At 42.6% G+C, this 16,911-nt stretch overlaps 1 protein-coding gene across 1 annotated transcript in view; it reads right to left on the bottom strand.

Moving 5' to 3' along the window:
• Nucleotides 1-16,911, bottom strand: part of LOC131264165 (uncharacterized) — a 109,974-nt gene that overhangs the window by 21,137 nt on the left and 71,926 nt on the right. The window contains exons 15-18 of the mRNA XM_058266453.1: nucleotides 16,710-16,859; nucleotides 16,011-16,190; nucleotides 14,082-14,220; nucleotides 6,455-6,664 (exon numbers count right to left, since the gene is read on the bottom strand). Of these exons, the coding sequence (XP_058122436.1) occupies nucleotides 6,455-6,664; nucleotides 14,082-14,220; nucleotides 16,011-16,190; nucleotides 16,710-16,859 (679 nt within the window). The remainder of the gene's footprint in view (nucleotides 1-6,454; nucleotides 6,665-14,081; nucleotides 14,221-16,010; nucleotides 16,191-16,709; nucleotides 16,860-16,911) is intronic.

Genomic DNA, 16,911 nt, shown 5'->3' with positions numbered 1-16,911 from the left:
CGCGAGTCATCGGATGACAAGCCGCAGGACGCTTGTGCTGTTTGCTCGGTACAATATAATAAACTTAATTATCCGTGAGGAAGGTACCTCTTCGGGGTATATTTGGGCAGGCCGTGTCGAGGAAATTATTCCTGTTCGATGGCTGATCAATGCACGTGGGTAATGTATTTACACGAACACCCACGCGAAATGGGTAGGAAACAACACGGTTGGCATGTCATTCATAAACGACTCGAAAGACCATTGCATTCATAATCTTATCGTGCGTGAAGATTTCATTAAGATATAGGGAGTATGAAGAAACCTCGCCTCATCAGCGTAGATTAAGCCGTCACATCTATGAAGAGGGCATCAGATAACATGCGGCGGCCACATATAGTTACTAATTTCCCAAAGCGTTTAGGACGATATTATAACGTAAGTATCGATACATAATTAATTGATATCATCGTTGCTCAACTGAATTATCCAAAAGTCATGCTACTGTATTGATAACATTTTGATTCATGCTAATCGAAATATAATGTCGCTTTTGTTCTCTGCTGTAACAAGATGATCACAAGATAAACAGCTCATTAATAAATTAAATCATTAGGGATATGATTCTGATGTCTTTTCTTATAGTTATTGATCCGGATGTTGAACACAGACGTATAGATTAATATCCCAACCTTAACTCCCATACCACACGAGCTCGATTGAAAGTTAGCTTGAAAGTAGCTTCGGATAGTTTTGTATTTCAATTTCAATTTCATCGAATGAATAATGCATTGGGCATTGCAATACTTCCTCCATAACAGGTGCAGTTGAGTTTCCGTTGAAAAGGGCATCCACTTGACCGTGCGTCACGATGTGCAACAGGAGATTTAACCGGAGCGTTTGGGAAGCAGCGGCAACGAACAGCGATATAAATAATGTTGTGAAATATTTATTTATGGATGCATGAAACATCATCCTTCATTGCTTCTTTCCTTACTTCCTCCCCGGCACCGTTGTCGTTGTCTTGCACTTCCATTATACGCGAGCGGAAAAGTCGGGTTAGTCAACCGAGGAAAACTGTCGTGCGCCTCGGTGTGCCATTTTTCGGCAAGCATACGTTCGAAAGAGAACAAACGATGTACGGCACCATAACGACCACGCAACGGCGTGCGGCATTGCCTGTGTCCCGTGGAAGGAACAACTTTGTATCGTTAAAATTCGTCCCATTTTCCCGGTCAAGTATCGGCCGGCACCGGCGCAAAGGATGCGGTCAGTTCGGAAAACCACCCACCGGTCAACCGACCGAATAAATCTGCTGATCTGTGAATTATACTTTCCCAAAGAGCCGTCCGCGGCTCGTGACATAGGTAGGTGCTCGAAAAAAGGACCGAGTTTGCAGCTACAGTGGATCGAGTCGAGCAGCAGTTTATGAAGAGGTTATCTAACGATGCAGCTTTCGAGGAAAATTATATGGTTTTGTGCACGGCTTTGGTTGCGCGCCCAAGCCTTTTGTTGTTTGTACATTTGTGCTGTTTTTTACTCATTCCACAGAAACTTGATCCGCCGAAACGGTTCGATTAGGTTTTGTTGCAAACGGCGTTACACTGTAACGGAATATGGGTGAGGAGGTTACGTGTTACGTTTTGTTATTGCTGTGCAATGAGCCGGTTTTCCGAGAGCCTTTCAAAATGTGCATTCGATGCATAAATTTACGCTTGGCAACCAATGGATGCACTCGGCCAATGTCTCACTTCGTTAGTATCGTGCGATCGATGCACCATGCATTGTGCGTCGATAATGCTCCAGCGATGATGCGTACGCGAAATTTTACAATCATTTGCAATGCTAGCTGCTGCGAACGATGAGCCGAGCCGAGTCGATTGGCTTTTTCTGATATTCGCTCTTTTGTTGGCTAGATTATGTGAAGGGTTTTTTGCCAATTTATTTATGCAACTGCACTTTTTGCTCTTACAACAATTATACTTAATTTGGTTTATTGCTCCTCTATGCATTGGTGGCTCCATTCACAAGTTTTAAAATTAAGTTCTCGTTCTCCTTTTTAAACTCAGCACCAATACAATTCGTATCAATGTGCTCCGTTTTGAAACGTTTTTTAGATAATATGTTTTAAAGCTGGCAAAAAAATTAATATGGCCAACAATCACTTCAATATGCTTCAGCTATGGGGCAGCTGGAGGTTATCACTTTTTTTTAAATGATTTTACATGCCGTTCAAATTCAAATTATGTTTTTATAAAAATTAACAGATAAATTTACTAACTCTAGGTAGAAAATAGTTATTTGAGCATTTTTCCGTTTTTGTGATAAAGTGTAATGTCTACAGTATAAAATATTTGTTCGGAACAGAGAATCGGAACAGTATTAAACCATCGAAAACAAGACAACTACAAGAAATGAAATATTATTCACAACTCATTTAACGGTACTCATACTAATCATGATGTTCACAAATAAAAATATGTTCTATTTTCTATTAAACTGGAATAATGTTAGAACTGGTACTAGGTACGAATACTAGCCTTGTTGAATTATCAACAGCTCGCGAATCAAATTTTACGCTTCCGTAAGAAATATCTATAAAACATAATTAAATAAATAACCATTTACAAATATTTGGCTCACAATGACATCCACATTTCTGGAATTATCCATTTGTTTGAGGAACAAACTCCACCGTCACCAATTGGAGAATAGAAGAATGGAGGCGCCTGGTGTTTCATATATTGATAGGCACTAGTGATGAGAATAACAACTCTTTTCAGAGATTTGAATCAGAGTGAATAATCATAACGATGATTCGAATCTTTAAGTCACTCTTCTGTGATTTAAAACGTGTAAAATGATTTATTAACCTTCGAGGTGATTTGAAACCTTAACTGGGATTCGAATCCCAAAAGAATGAACGAGTGGGTAAAAGAGCCACTAGTCGCCATAGAGATTCGAATCCCAAGTTGTGATTCGAATCCCAAGTTGTGTTTCGAATCCCAAGTTGTGATTCGAATCCCAGTTTGGGAATCGCTATATGGGATTCGAAACCCAAAAGAATGAACGAGTTGGTAAAAGAGTCGCTAGTCGCCCATGTAGTGATCCCAAACTGGGATTCGAATCGCAACTTGGGATTCGAATCACAACTTGGGATTCGAATCACAACTTGGGATACGAATCTCTATGGCGACTAGCGACTCTTTTACCAACTCGTTCATTCTTTTGGGATTCGAATCCCAGTTAAGGATTCAAATCAAAGGGAGTCACAAAAACTATCTGTTAGGATTTAAATCGTTCATTCAATATTAAGATTCGAATCACTCACTCATTCTCACTCAGAGCGCACATCACTAATAGGCACATTGTGGGAAGAAAAAGTGAACAATATAGGTGTGATATCGGGAAATTTTTAAAATAGATACCAACGCAAATCGAAACCTTTTCCTAAACACCCCAGGCCAATGCAATAGAAAAAAATGCGCATAAATGGAGACGCCTGGTGTTTCATCCGTTGACGATTCATAGTTACAGAAGCATCAATACTAACATGTGTCGTACTATCCATTCCTTTGCACATCTTGTGCTCTAACCTCAAACTGCTCAAAAGGGTCAGCCAAGTGCCATCACCTAACCAAAGTTTGTTGGAACGCATCGTATAATGCAGTTAGCAGTGTGTTTCATCCGGAACACATTATCGGCTTTTTTTTTGCGGAGCGAGTTTTCCCTTCGCGCCCGATAGGTTTGGCTTTCGACTTTCGGGCAAATTTTAATTCACTCTCGGCACATTCCCTCGGCAAAGTGCTAAACTTCTTCCGAAAGCACCCACGATAGCCCGTTCAGGGTCATTCACATTAAAGAGTTTCTGCTCGATTTGCCACCATGGTTCACCGCTTAAGGGGCCAATCACGGTGCCCGGGGCCGGAAGGGCCTGTCGATATGTGCGGAAGACGAAATGACAAAAAAGAGATCGTTTGCTGCTGAGTTTCAGCAGGGTCCACTTTTCGAAGGCTTTGTGGTTCGGTTTTTTTTTTGTGTTGAATACAAACTTTCAAAGAATAATTGAATTACGAAATTTTCGAGGGCGGTGAAAGTGGAAAACTTTCACGTTCAATCCAATTTTTGAGAAGTGGTGTGGTCGAGAGCCACGGCCACGAAGACGTTGTGAGGTTGAACAATTTATCTTCAAACCCCGGTTTGGTCAAGTTCTTTGAAAGAGAGCAACTTTTCCAACATTAGCTTTCAATACTTTATATGTTTTATTGAAATAATTATCAAGTCATCGTATAACAAAATTTACGTATTCTTATGTCTCCTCTTTCAAAGATACTTTTCAGTATAAATAACACCAATTAGTAGTTGAATTTAAAATCTAAATGCTCAATAAATTGCCCCTTGAAAAGTTGTTTGCTTCCGTTGTAGTAGTTTGTGCGAAAAGAAAGCTCTTCAGTACTTTTCTCGCATCAATGCAGATGGTTTGTGTTACCTTCTGCTTTACTGTACAAGGAGAGCATTGTTACGCTTAATTGATTGCAATTCGTACAAGTGAGCGTACAACTATCGTCCCTCTTGAGTGCACTAGTACACTTGAAGAATGTCGGCTCCTCGAGCGACTCTCATGTTTTCCTGTTTTTTTTTCCCAGCACAAAGCCCAGAAGGATCGAATAGATTGTAACCACTTAGCACATAAGAACCGTTTACCGTGCTTGAACAATGAGTGCCGAGGAGGACGCTTTTGAGACGATACTTTTGTTGCGTGTTCGGTTGCTTCAAATCAAAACAAACATGTTCATTAACACGGACAGAGGAAAATGGTGTAGGTATGGCAAAGAAAGCAGCTGTCAAACTAATTCCGACCGTGAATTAGTGCAAGTCGCATTTGCAGAGATGCAGTTACGTTGTCACCATGTAAGCGGACGTCGAGTCGGTGGTGACACACGCACACACACACATACGGGCGGCGCAAACTTCCATGAGAAATTGCACTTCAACAGCACGCCTTCATAGTTTGTACTTCCCAAAACGCCCCACATTGCAGCTCGGTGTCCTTCGTTGACTTTTCTCCGGTACGATGTACGGCGACCCTCGGCTTCGTATGCAGACTCGTACCACACACGTGGTGGACGGGGACGTTGCGGTGCAATAACGACGATAACAAAGTTTCTCGTTATTTATAAGCATTTTATTAAACACCAGGTCCTACCCTCGGGGACCAATATGGTAAGTTCAGTGGACGGAGGGAAAAACGGAGGCGGCCCAGAAGAAACCGGTTGGTATTCACCATGTGATGGGGTTCGGCTGCACAAGCTTTTGCGGATGAATGCAGAGCAAAACGCTCTGCTGTTGCCACTGCAGATTTTACCGTGGCGATGCAGGTTCAGGATAAATGGTACGACCAACGGCACATGCACACACACACACACACACACACATGGACATCACTCGGAATGTTGCTTTTGGGAACTGCAGCTGAGTGGGCTCTCGAGAGCATGAGGCACATGGCAATGCCGAATAATGCCCATGATGTTGGTGATGAAAGGGAAAACTTGTTAGCCAAGTGGACCCATCGGGGCCCGTTGTAAGGCTTGAGACCGTCCCGAAGAAATGAATTGATTTGACAGTCATTTCAAATATACATTCACCGAAAGAACGTGATTCGATTGAAAGGGTTTGGAGCCAGCGGGCGGATGAAATATGTTTTGTTTATTAATTAATCCATAAGGATATTTCGATGCTATCGTAATTGTTAAATGATTTAATCATCACATGAGCAATAATTTATATTTAACACGTTGACTGCCATGGCTATCATTTTTGATAGCCAGCTGTCATTAGTTCTAAAAAGTTCTTGCTCCATAAACTAATAAAAATGCAACATAAAAACTGTAGTAATATTAAAAACTAATTCTTTAGGAAGCTAAGTTTGTGCTTGCTTTTCGAAAATCGTCGAAAATAAATGTTATAAACAAAATTTTATAAAAAAAAAAGAATGTACGAAAGAAATGCGCTAAAATCGCTTGACAGTCAACGTGTTAAGCAGTTTGGACAATTAAAAAAGGATTCTAGAAAGTTTAATCGCCATGACCATCGTATGTCAAACATTGTTCACAAATGTTTCTTATAGTATTTAAAGTACTTTTATTGTATCAGAAACTCTCAACTCAAGAACTAAGATTAGCGGAATATTCACATACGCTCATATGTATGTGCGAACGTGTACTCGAAGCGACATTTGCATGGCGCGCGAATTCTTCCCGCACCGAATTTACAATTTAATTGCGTGCGAGCACCGGGGACCGGAAGGACCAACCGTTTCGACACAACGCCGATCGAACCGATCCAGCTGAGCTCAGGGCGAAAAACCCCAACACCGCAGAAGGCGGTGAGCACAGCATGCTTACAACTTGAGCGCCGTGTTCGGAAACAGAGCAGACCGAAACCCCGATGTGCGAACTACCCTTTTGCTACTTACGGGTGGGAAGAGCTGGAGCAAACCGAGGACGAATATGGCCATCGCCAGCGAGGTGGCGGAGCAGAATTGCATTTTTAAAAAGGTCACACAGCACCGGCGCTGATACAGGATCGGCAGCATGATGGCGAAGGCGACGCACGACTGAAGGAAGCAGCATCCGCAGCAGATCACGACGAATATTGGCCGGGCGGACGTCTTCGGTACGGAGGGCTGCGGGGAGGGAGAGAGAGAAAACGAGCAAAGGATGATGAAAAATGTAAATGAGCGCGCCTGGCGGGGCAGGAAATGAGCTCTGGTGTGCAGGAAGTTGGTTTCGTTCTACGATTCTACTATTTTTCTTTCCAGCAGGAAAATTGAACAATCGAGCACTGGTGAATTTATCCTTTTTCGAATGTTTGTTTCACAGCTGGGAATATGTCTGAACCTGGTGTTGCGACACACACACACGAGGCAGTGTGGTCCGATTCCTCGCGTTACGCTATTCTCACCAAATATTCAAGGCAGACTGTTCTTAAACGATTCGAATATCTTCTTCCTTATAAACAACGCAAAGTAATCTACTACTAAATTAAGGTTACTTTGATGAGGGAAGTTATTCTAGAGCAGAATCGAAACCTTTCTGTGTTTAAAAATGTGTTTCCAATACTAAATGTGAATAATAGAAGCTACTGTTTTCTGTTCCCAACCAAGGTACGCAATTTTGAGTGATAATTAAATTCATCTTTGGCCATTCCTTTCGCTACAAATCGCTTTACCGCTCAGTGGAGAGCAAGTCATTTGCAGCAATTTAAAATTCACCAACGATCCTAAAGGCGGCCATTTGGAGCCCCGAGTGGAAGTTTATTGGTGCTTGATGGAGTGTTATTAATTGTGTTCCCTGTCCGGCATGGGCTCAACGCGAGCCCGAGCCTGGGATTAGGAGCAAAACTTGTGCCGGCATCACTACTATCCTGCACCTGGTTGGTATTCGTAGCCCGTCGTGCGCGTGCCGATAAGGATGACGAATTTTTGCCTCACTTTTTCGCAGCTTGCTCGGACGGCACTCATCAACTATTTGGGAGCGGGCGGAATTAATTTAGAACTTTTCGGTGATTAATAGGGAATTTGTTCGAAGTTCGAAAGGTTAAGGCGGGTTGATGAAGTGTTTGGGTCGAGTAGGTGTTCGAGGAAATCCGCCGTTGCTCCGTGCAGGAATGATTTTGATGAGCGGGGTAGAACCGGTTTGGCAAACGTAATTAGCGCGTTTAATGGGTTCCATAATGAGCTGATTCTGGTGGCCCATCTATTGTAATGTGTGTGTGTGTGTGTGTTTCAAGGTACTTCAAATGTTCGTAGGTATCACGATAAAATCTTCGAACTGCTGCAAACAACTCTTCAAATGATTTGGCAAAAGGGTACAAATGTGCGGAAGCATAGCAATTTATCAAATTGTTTATTTAACCGTTCCGATCAAACTTCCAGCACTGCTCGGTTCACGTTTCACGTAGCTCACCCGGCGCGGTCGGTTTTCCGTTTCGAATTCCGTTTGTCAGACAAATCCAATCGTCCGGCGGAAAAAGTCGAAACGCAGTCGGAACCGGGCGGCATCCGCAAAACCATAACCTTATCATTTTATTTCACATGAAAAACCAACATAAAATGGAAATAAACACCGACAGCACCACTGGTGGCCGGATTTCCTTCGCTCCTCCACGCGCAAAGGGCACTGTCGCTCAAGTTTTGTGACCGAAATCGCAAACGGATGGATGGATGAATTGGATTACGGGACGGCTGAGTGTAACGGCCGGGGACAAGGGGCCCGGGTGGAAATGTTAAAAATCGCCAGCACTCGTCGAACAAATCTCGCCGGCATTCAATAAGAAACAAGTCGTATCGAAAATTTTATAGCTCGCAACATAAATTCTTTGCCCTCTCTCCCCATCGTGGATGCCGCCGGTTGACAAACCGGAGCCAAAGCAGGGAAAGAGTCCTGCTGAAAATCGTAAAAGAGAATTTGTCGACAAAAACCCAACGGAAAGAAAACGTTCTGCTCGCATCCAACGCCATAGCGACAAGTGGTGTGTCGAAAGCTGACTTTTCATCGTCCACAACGGACGACACGGGTTGAACGAACGGTCCCGGTGGCAGCAGGAGGCGATCAGCAATGGGAGCTTTGAGAACATTAAAAACTTTGTAGCATCGCCGTCTCGTGACGTGACGGAACGCTGTCGACGAGGCGGATGCCGGTCGAGGATGTTCGCCAATCGAAGCTAATGTCACCCGAACGAATGGATGGATTGATGCTTGCCAAAGGATGCTGATAGTGGAGAGGGCTTCGTCTGTCGCCCGAATTTTAACTCCCCGGATGCTGGTTGTTCAGTATTCTGTAACCATCGTACCAACGGGCAGTCCGCTCGGGAAGCGTAGACCGTAGCATAAATTTATGATTTTAAATGTTGGGACGTTAATACCAGCATGGGTCCAGATTGCATAATTTTTTCATAGAGATAGCAATTTAAAACAGGGTCATCTATTTGAAAGTATTTGTTTTACTTATGACTAGGTAAAACGGCCCGGTTACACGGGCCCGTGTAGAGTCTTTTGGGGGTTCAATAATTTAAATCATAATAAATTGCGAATTTCGGAAATCTTAGCTCGGTTTGTACTACGGTCATTGTTTTGATCTGCTTATGGCTAGCCGTGTCAAGAATACAGTGTTGATACAGTAAATATGATGGATATAAACATATACAGTGTGAAGAATGCATTTTGTCGATAAATAATTAAAAATACCTGGAAACTAAAAAACACGATAATTACGTGATCGAAGTGAGGGTAAAGAATACTGGATAATTCTCACTCGATCTCATTCACTATGCAACATAAACGATGTAGTAAATTTTATCGTAAAACAATATCAGGTGGACTTGCGACCAAGGGCCAGAAATGTGATCGTAACCAACAAAAATATTCATGTTTGCATGTGTATCCGTTCTTTTCTGTGCTTCACGATCATCTACTGCCCTGTTCTTACTTCAAAGTGACTGTGATATATATCGTGTGTGATAGAGTTACCCAGAAATTTTGAATGATTTTTTTTAAGGAATCGATGTTATGTTGCAACATCCAGGATCGCTACGACTACAAAATCTCTCAAAAGCTACAATTAAGCCACTTTTCATTCGGACATTTACTTCTGTTTTTTTTCGCACTTTACGGATCCGTCCACTATCCGACAGTAAACTAAAATCCTGTCTGCTAAAGTTAGTTGGAACGAAGTACATCAAGCTGACACACTCTGGGATAAAACAGCTTCATAAGCTTCATTAAAACCCTACCTAAAGGCTGTTTTTAATACAGTACATAGCAGATAGAAAGTTTTCGTCATTACTTTCGCGTAGAAAAGCGCACTACTGTTAATGCCTAAATGAATTCGCATTCGATAAAGGCATTTCATAGAACGATCCATTCATTCAGAGATTAGCCTGTGAAGATGAAGACACCTACGGGTTCTTAGGTGTCCAAAGTATGATCGAATCGAATGCAACATATTCTATGTTTTCCTTTTCATGATGTTGTAATTCCGATTGGTAAAAAATGCTAGGTTTGAACCATTTGTCATGTCAAAACCAATTTATGTTGGCAGAGCTCTCATTTTTTCTTTTGCCCATGGAAGTTGATACCCCCTTGTTGGGGATTGTGTTTTTGGCGCATTAACTTATTCACCATAAACTGACCTGTAGTAAATATTTTAAGTGTAGATTTTTCGATTGTGGTACATGTGTATTGTATACACAGTGCATGTTAATCAGCTTGAATTTTGAAACATATGATTTCAATTTATATGAAATTTAGATGAAAGATATGATTTCAACATAAACAATATAGTTGTAGATCTGGACAGTTTAACACGTTAAGCGCTATGCGCAAATTGCACTGCTTTTCGTTCTGCCAGCAATTCGTACAAACGCCTTCCTACTTAAAGGGATTCTGTCGGTCAGAGCAGACCGACACCGGCTTACGGGAAAGAACACTGTCGACCCCGCGGGACCGCTTAACGTGTTAATTTAGTTCGTAATAATTGTGGTTGGTGTCGCGTTATTGCAGCTTCTTTAACCCATACCGGAATAGCGTTTGGCATGTTTTCTTAAAACGAATTGGTGTTGCATGTGTCCCTTTTTCAAGTAGGAACTTCACCCGTAAGCATGGTTTTCTTTTGCGAATCCTTCCATTCAAAAGTATGCGCGAATGGATACGTATATATTTTTTTTTTTTTTTAGAAATTAGAGTCTCTTTCAATTGCTGTACCAGTCAGTGTGTAGCTCAGGCGCGGAGTACTGATTTACATATGCACACTCTTTCATACCGTAAGCGGCATACTTTCGAAAGAACTTTACGCTACGGTACATCGAGAAAGCATCAAGCAGTGCTTGCAAACCATTATCTAAGAGCGTCGCCTTGTATTCATCAACCGATTAGTGCGAAGCGCAAGTTGCACACCTCTGGTCTGCATCCGCTCGCTCTTTCATATCGTGAGCGGGATGGTACTGAGAGAGCACAGCGATACAATGCAGCGAGTGCAGAATCCGTATCTCTGGTCTACACTACCGCGCTCTTTCTCACCGGCACGTATTCCCCTGCGCATGCTGCCTCATTCTTGCTGCAGTCGTTCCGGCCTTAGCGTTACGCGTCAGTTTCCACGGAAGAATGTTTATATATTGATGATATCATATTAGTATGAAATTGCAGCAAATTCCTGGAGTTGAAAAAGTTAAAGATGATGGCCAAATAAAAAACTAAAAAAATAAAAATTAAAAAGGATCCAGGAAACTAAATACCGAAGTGTTTTATCTAATGCTGATTGACCATAAATAAAATTGACCCGTTGGTACAATTTGTAGGTGCTTCAATACACTATGGAAATGATTGGGGGGATTTGGAAATTGTTTTTGGGGATTTGAATCATCCTAAGTAATCCTAAGCAGAACTTCTAATCTCAAAAGATAATGAATAGCCAAAAGTGTTTCTAGCAACTTTTGATTAATTCTTCATGCATAAATTGTTGCATTAAATTTATTGTAATATATGTAACATTTAGGAAATGTTTTTTTACCAGTGTTTGGTGTAAATAATTGATATGTTATCGTTGGACATTAAGGTTCTCTTGTTGCACTAGTAAATAACGAGGTATACCATAATGTTCACGGTTGTGTTAGAAAATACTCTTATGATGCGATTAATTACTAGAGTTGTTGGGCAAATTGATGTTCAATTATCTGATACCTGCAAAGAGGTAAAAACACAGTACGCCTCTTCATTAATTGGATAAATAAATACTATGGTTTGACAATGATTTGCATTTGTTGTGGCGAAAATTGCACTAGAAACTGTCAAGGAAAATTAATTTATGGAATAATAGTGCCCTAAATTAGGACGTTCGCCCTGTGAATGTTGCAAACTATATGTTGCGAGAAAATTGAAACGAACATCTTTACCCAGCACTGGAACCACCGAGTGAGGCATGCTCACAATTCATGCTAAACAGAAAACAATGATTTATTTAGTCACTCGTGTTTCTCGTACCGCCTTCGGCAAAGCGAACGTGGATAGTAGATGGAGTGCTAACATTCAGTATAACGCAGCGTAACGCTTCTGCAACCCGACAATCCTAGACCAACGACCAATTGCCTTTTTAGTCCATTCTCTAAAGCCCTCCCCAAGGGTGGTGGATGTGCGGGTGGAGGCAAGTGATTTTTCCCCCCTAAAACCATCGAGATAACGGTCGGAAACTCAGAGAGCGACACACGCACTGCGTGAAACGTGCTAGCGAGTACTGGCATATTTTGTCGGGCATAATAAACTCCGCCATTTGAATCTATTTTCCATCTTCTGACGTAAATCTCGCAAGTACGGTACGGGACCGAGGCTTGCGAGCCTTACGGGGAAGGATTTGGGGCCGCAGTAAGACAACTGTTCAAAGCTCGGGCTGACGGGATGCCGGAAGTCGACTGAGCTTCTACTACCAACTGCTGCCAGGGCTTCCGGTTTTGCCATCCGGGCGTAGCCAAATTTAGAGAGCGAAGGAGGGGGTTGGCCTTTTTTTTTAAACAGAAACAAGATAAACTAGATACCAGTAAGTCAAGCTGGTTGCGAAACGGAAGTGACGGGGCGCGGCGGAAGATGCTACATTCAATTTTTATCTACGAATGAAACCCGCATCCATTGAATGGGACTCTTTCGCCGTTCCGGCCAGCTTCCGGCTGGATGCGTCTAGGCTACCCTCGACTTTCCATCCAACATGGTTAGGATAGTACGGGGGTGATGCCGAGCCGACCCCCCCGAATGTATTCTAATGGGGCCTTAAGTATCATTAAACTGAATTAAATGAAAATTTATTGTTTGCCAGTGAAATATTTCCATTTAAGCAGAAGTTTGCAGGTTTTGCCTTTTGCCGACGCTGCCGAGAAACACTCGTTGGATGGATTCGTCTCGGGTGCGGTAAATCCCAACCCAACCCCCTCGGCCCCGAGTGAAACTGTGTCAAGCTGGTGGAAGAATGTTGCCAAGAATGCCGAAACGTGGAGCAGCTCTACAATCAACCGGAGATTTTCTTGTCGTTCCGCGGTAGGAACCGGAAAGCCCCCAACCGACGTTACCTGATCTGGATTTAACTGCTAATTTACGTTGGAATGGGAAAATAATTAGCCCATCGAAACTTCAAGTAGTTTTCAGAGAGAGAAAGTTCCTTTTCAACAGTGTAACCTAACCGGATAGACATCAAATGTTTGAAGTTGGTTGAGATTTTCCCAGCAACTTCACTTTTGCTCCAATTAACCTTTTACTCATCATTTCATGAAGTAGCATTTCGAAAGATATCATGGACAGGAATATCTTTCCTTTCCAAAACATTCCTAACCGGTTTCGTTGAAAAAAGCTTAAGAATAGATGATACGTGAAGTAATTCAATTAATTTACATTCACGTTCTTACACCAACTTCAAAAAGAGCGAAAAGGGGTTATCAAACCTGAAGAATATGACGATAGGTTTGATGACTTCAAAAGAATTTGATAAACCATAAAGGAGGGATAATGTTTAGTGTGTCGAAAGGATTGATGACTTCTAAGGCGTTTAATAGAGCAAAAAGGTGCGATAATTGGTTTGATCCTGCTTACAACACGTGGGAAAGAATCTTCTTAATATGATTAAGGAAGTGCTGGAATACTTTTTTCCCCGTAATTTACTTGACAGATATGCGTTGTTCAAGTTGACGAACGAACAAATACTGACATTAGATTCTAGTGTATTCCTACCATCATGGTGCCCAAGGGAAGCATCCCCTACGAGAGGGTAGCTTCGGCGAACGTGTAAGACGCTCTTGACATAGACAGGCTTCAAAACCGCACCGTGCATCGGAGTGGATTTATAAGATGGTACGCCCTTCACCCGACAACCTTGCCCGAACCAAAGGGAGGCCGTCACTTCTTCGGGCGTATCCGGTCAACCAGTGTGTGTTTGTGTGTGTGTGTGTGTTAGTGTTTCACTCGACTCATTGACCCCTGGAATGGTTTTGGCATGATTGGGCGGATGGTAAGGAACTCGCTATATGGAAGCAAGGGTTCATTGGGACGATGTGCAAGAAATACTTACGTTGTAGTTCTTCTTCGCCAGCAGCACCACGAATGTGCCGGACAGTGGACATATGCAGCGCGTGATGTTCTCCATCAGGTTCTCGGTGATGCACAGATCCGTGCGCCAAGTCGGTTCGAACGTTGCCTTCGCGTCGTAGCTGGAATGGGTGAATGGAAGCAAACGTCAAAATTAATGTTGGTGGCGTCTGTGCTTTGGCGCCCGGAGACGCTCCGAATCCCATCGAAAGCGATCGTTGATCATAGAAATTGATTGTACTTTCGGGTTGACTCTAATGCTCCCTCCTCCTCCCCCTGATGGGTGATTGCTTCGACAGGGTGGGAAGGAATATGTGGTATTATGAAGCTTACGCCAAATTCATCTTTTCGAGTACCGAATGTTCCGTTATTGGCATGGGAACCAATTTTCTCGGTGCTGCGTAAAATAAACGTTTTGTCTGATGGCACCATTCATAGCTGAACAGATTCTGCAATGGCTGATTTTGGAATTCTATTGTAAGTCGTCAAGATTCGAGAGGTATTAGAAACTGAACGTTCAATTTCTGGAACAGCTTCGCTCGTTTTGTTGAATGAGCAGCAATTGTTCGGAGGTATTCTACACGTTGACCTTATAGTACCTTTCAATTTTACTTCCTTTGCAGTACTTCTGATTCAATGGAATTATACTTACACGACGTTCGATGAGAAGAATTTTCTTGTGAAATTTGCATACACACGCTGCATACACGCGTTCGGTGTAACCCGATTAAATTATGGTTCGAATGAACCTACGAAATTAATTCCTATATTAGGAATTCGTAAAACCTATGCTAGGAATTTGCATTTTCACCACGTGTCTTCACGATAATCAGATTATTATTCACCGACAATGTTTTCGAAGCCAACCGAATGTGGCTTTCATTATCCGGCCGCCGTGAAAACATCACGTTCAGTTGCTTGTTTTCACTGGCGGCGGCATACTTTCCACGGAGCCTGAATTTACAACGAGTGCTAACCAATAATCATGGATCCGTGCCAGTCAGCCTCGAGAAGGAACCTTGAGAACGTTCGATGGATTTCGGGTGGTGCAAATGATGATTCAGCTCAATCGGCGCATCATTTATTTTCTTCGCGTTTCAGATGGTGGGCATCATTGCTTTTGTTGCGTTCCTTTAAGAAAACAGCCATCCATATGCGTAAATTGTGGGGCAACTTTTCCGAGAAAAGCCCACACATACGCGTGTGTGTGTTATTTCCGTTGGTTTATGCACAACATAAAATAAATACGTGCGTTCGGTGCCGTTTGAAGGTGGTTGATTTTTCCGCGGGCTGGCCAAATAATCGCGGGTCTAGCGCGGGATAACTTTGGTTTTGGCATTTAGATTGGGTGGGGTTTTGGAAAACAGATGCTTTCCATTTTTGTTTGCTGCTTTATGTTGTATCTTTTTTTTCTATTTACTCTCTCGCCAACAACGCCCCAATGTTTCTGGGTGCCCTCCAGTGCACGGCGCCTAACGGGGGTTGGATGTTTACGCTCGTCACAGCCTACAGAAACGCCTCTATTGTTTTGCTTACGCCATCATTAAAAAAAAAAAATTTTCAGATGATTGTTTTTGTACGCTTTGTTTCTAGCAGTTTGTTGCTAGAGATAGGGTGGCTGGGTTTGTTTGTATTTCAACACACTTTTATTTATTTATCTGTTGAGACAACGCTTGTTTATCGTTGTAAAGAGTCGATCTTTTTTTTACGTTATTTACATTTAACGCGTGTTTGTGACTAAACCAATAGAATAATGTTATGATAGTTTACCACAATTTAATTTTATTTCCACAAGGTTAAAACAACTTTGCTAGACAGGTGATGGCACGCAAATTAATCCTTATGCGAGGGTGTTGCTTACTCATCACACCCTGCAACATTTTGCCCATTCGTATTGCTTATTAACACTTACCCGCACAGTGGGATCCATTCGCTGGTGGGCGAATTTTCGTGCTGAAAAATGATTTCCACGTGGGCCGCCTCCAGTGGCACGTGTAGCGGTTGGTTCGTTTCACTGCCGGTCCGGTTGGCGTAGTACAGCCAGCTGGAGATTATTTTCGACGCCGGAATGTAGTCGATATCGGTACCGAAGCTGTGTGGGCAAAAATGAATGGCCGAGAATGTTAAAAGTGTGTGTATTGCCCGAGTGTGGGAAGTTTGATTGACAATTTGGGAAAAGGGAATCATTAGAATCTCTGTAGAAACGAACACACGATACAAATGCAAGTTCAAAGATTTTTCTGGGGTTGATTGGGATGGTTGGAAATAGTAGTTCATGGGTTTTCTTTTTTCAGCAAAATTTCGGATTTGACTATTTTTTTTCCTATTTTGCACTTCGTTTCATACATGAGTAGACTGAGTGACGGGAGATTGATGGAATAATTTGCGATAGAACTCGGGCATGCGATAACCTGTACACATGGCTTCGAAGCACGTGAATGTCCACGTACGATCAAGGATTCGTGTATCGCGAACGATCGAACCAAGACCGGGATACGTTCCGTCGAACAGACATCATGTTTTTTCTTCCCATTAAATAATACCGGAAACCGGGCGAAACCCTCTTTGTTGTGGGACCATTCTTTGTGTGCTCCGCTTTCCATGCACTAACCTATTTTTGGCGAAGTAGAACCGCGGCAGGAAGCTGGTGAGATTCTTGTACGATATCACCGTAACCAGCACGGTGCCGTTTGCCACGATGTCCTGCAGTGATCCGGAGCGCTCCATGGCCATGTACAGCTGGTCGGAGTAGAGCTGATCGCTGCGGCCAGCATGAAACGAGGGAAAAGCAAGAGAAACAGAAAAATATTTGA

The sequence above is a fragment of the Anopheles coustani genome, chromosome 2, assembly GCF_943734705.1.
Source record: "Anopheles coustani chromosome 2, idAnoCousDA_361_x.2, whole genome shotgun sequence".
Lineage (NCBI taxonomy): Eukaryota > Metazoa > Arthropoda > Insecta > Diptera > Culicidae > Anopheles > Anopheles coustani.
The sequence above is the reverse complement of the archived record's forward strand: the minus strand, read 5'-3'. Positions and strand labels throughout refer to the sequence as shown.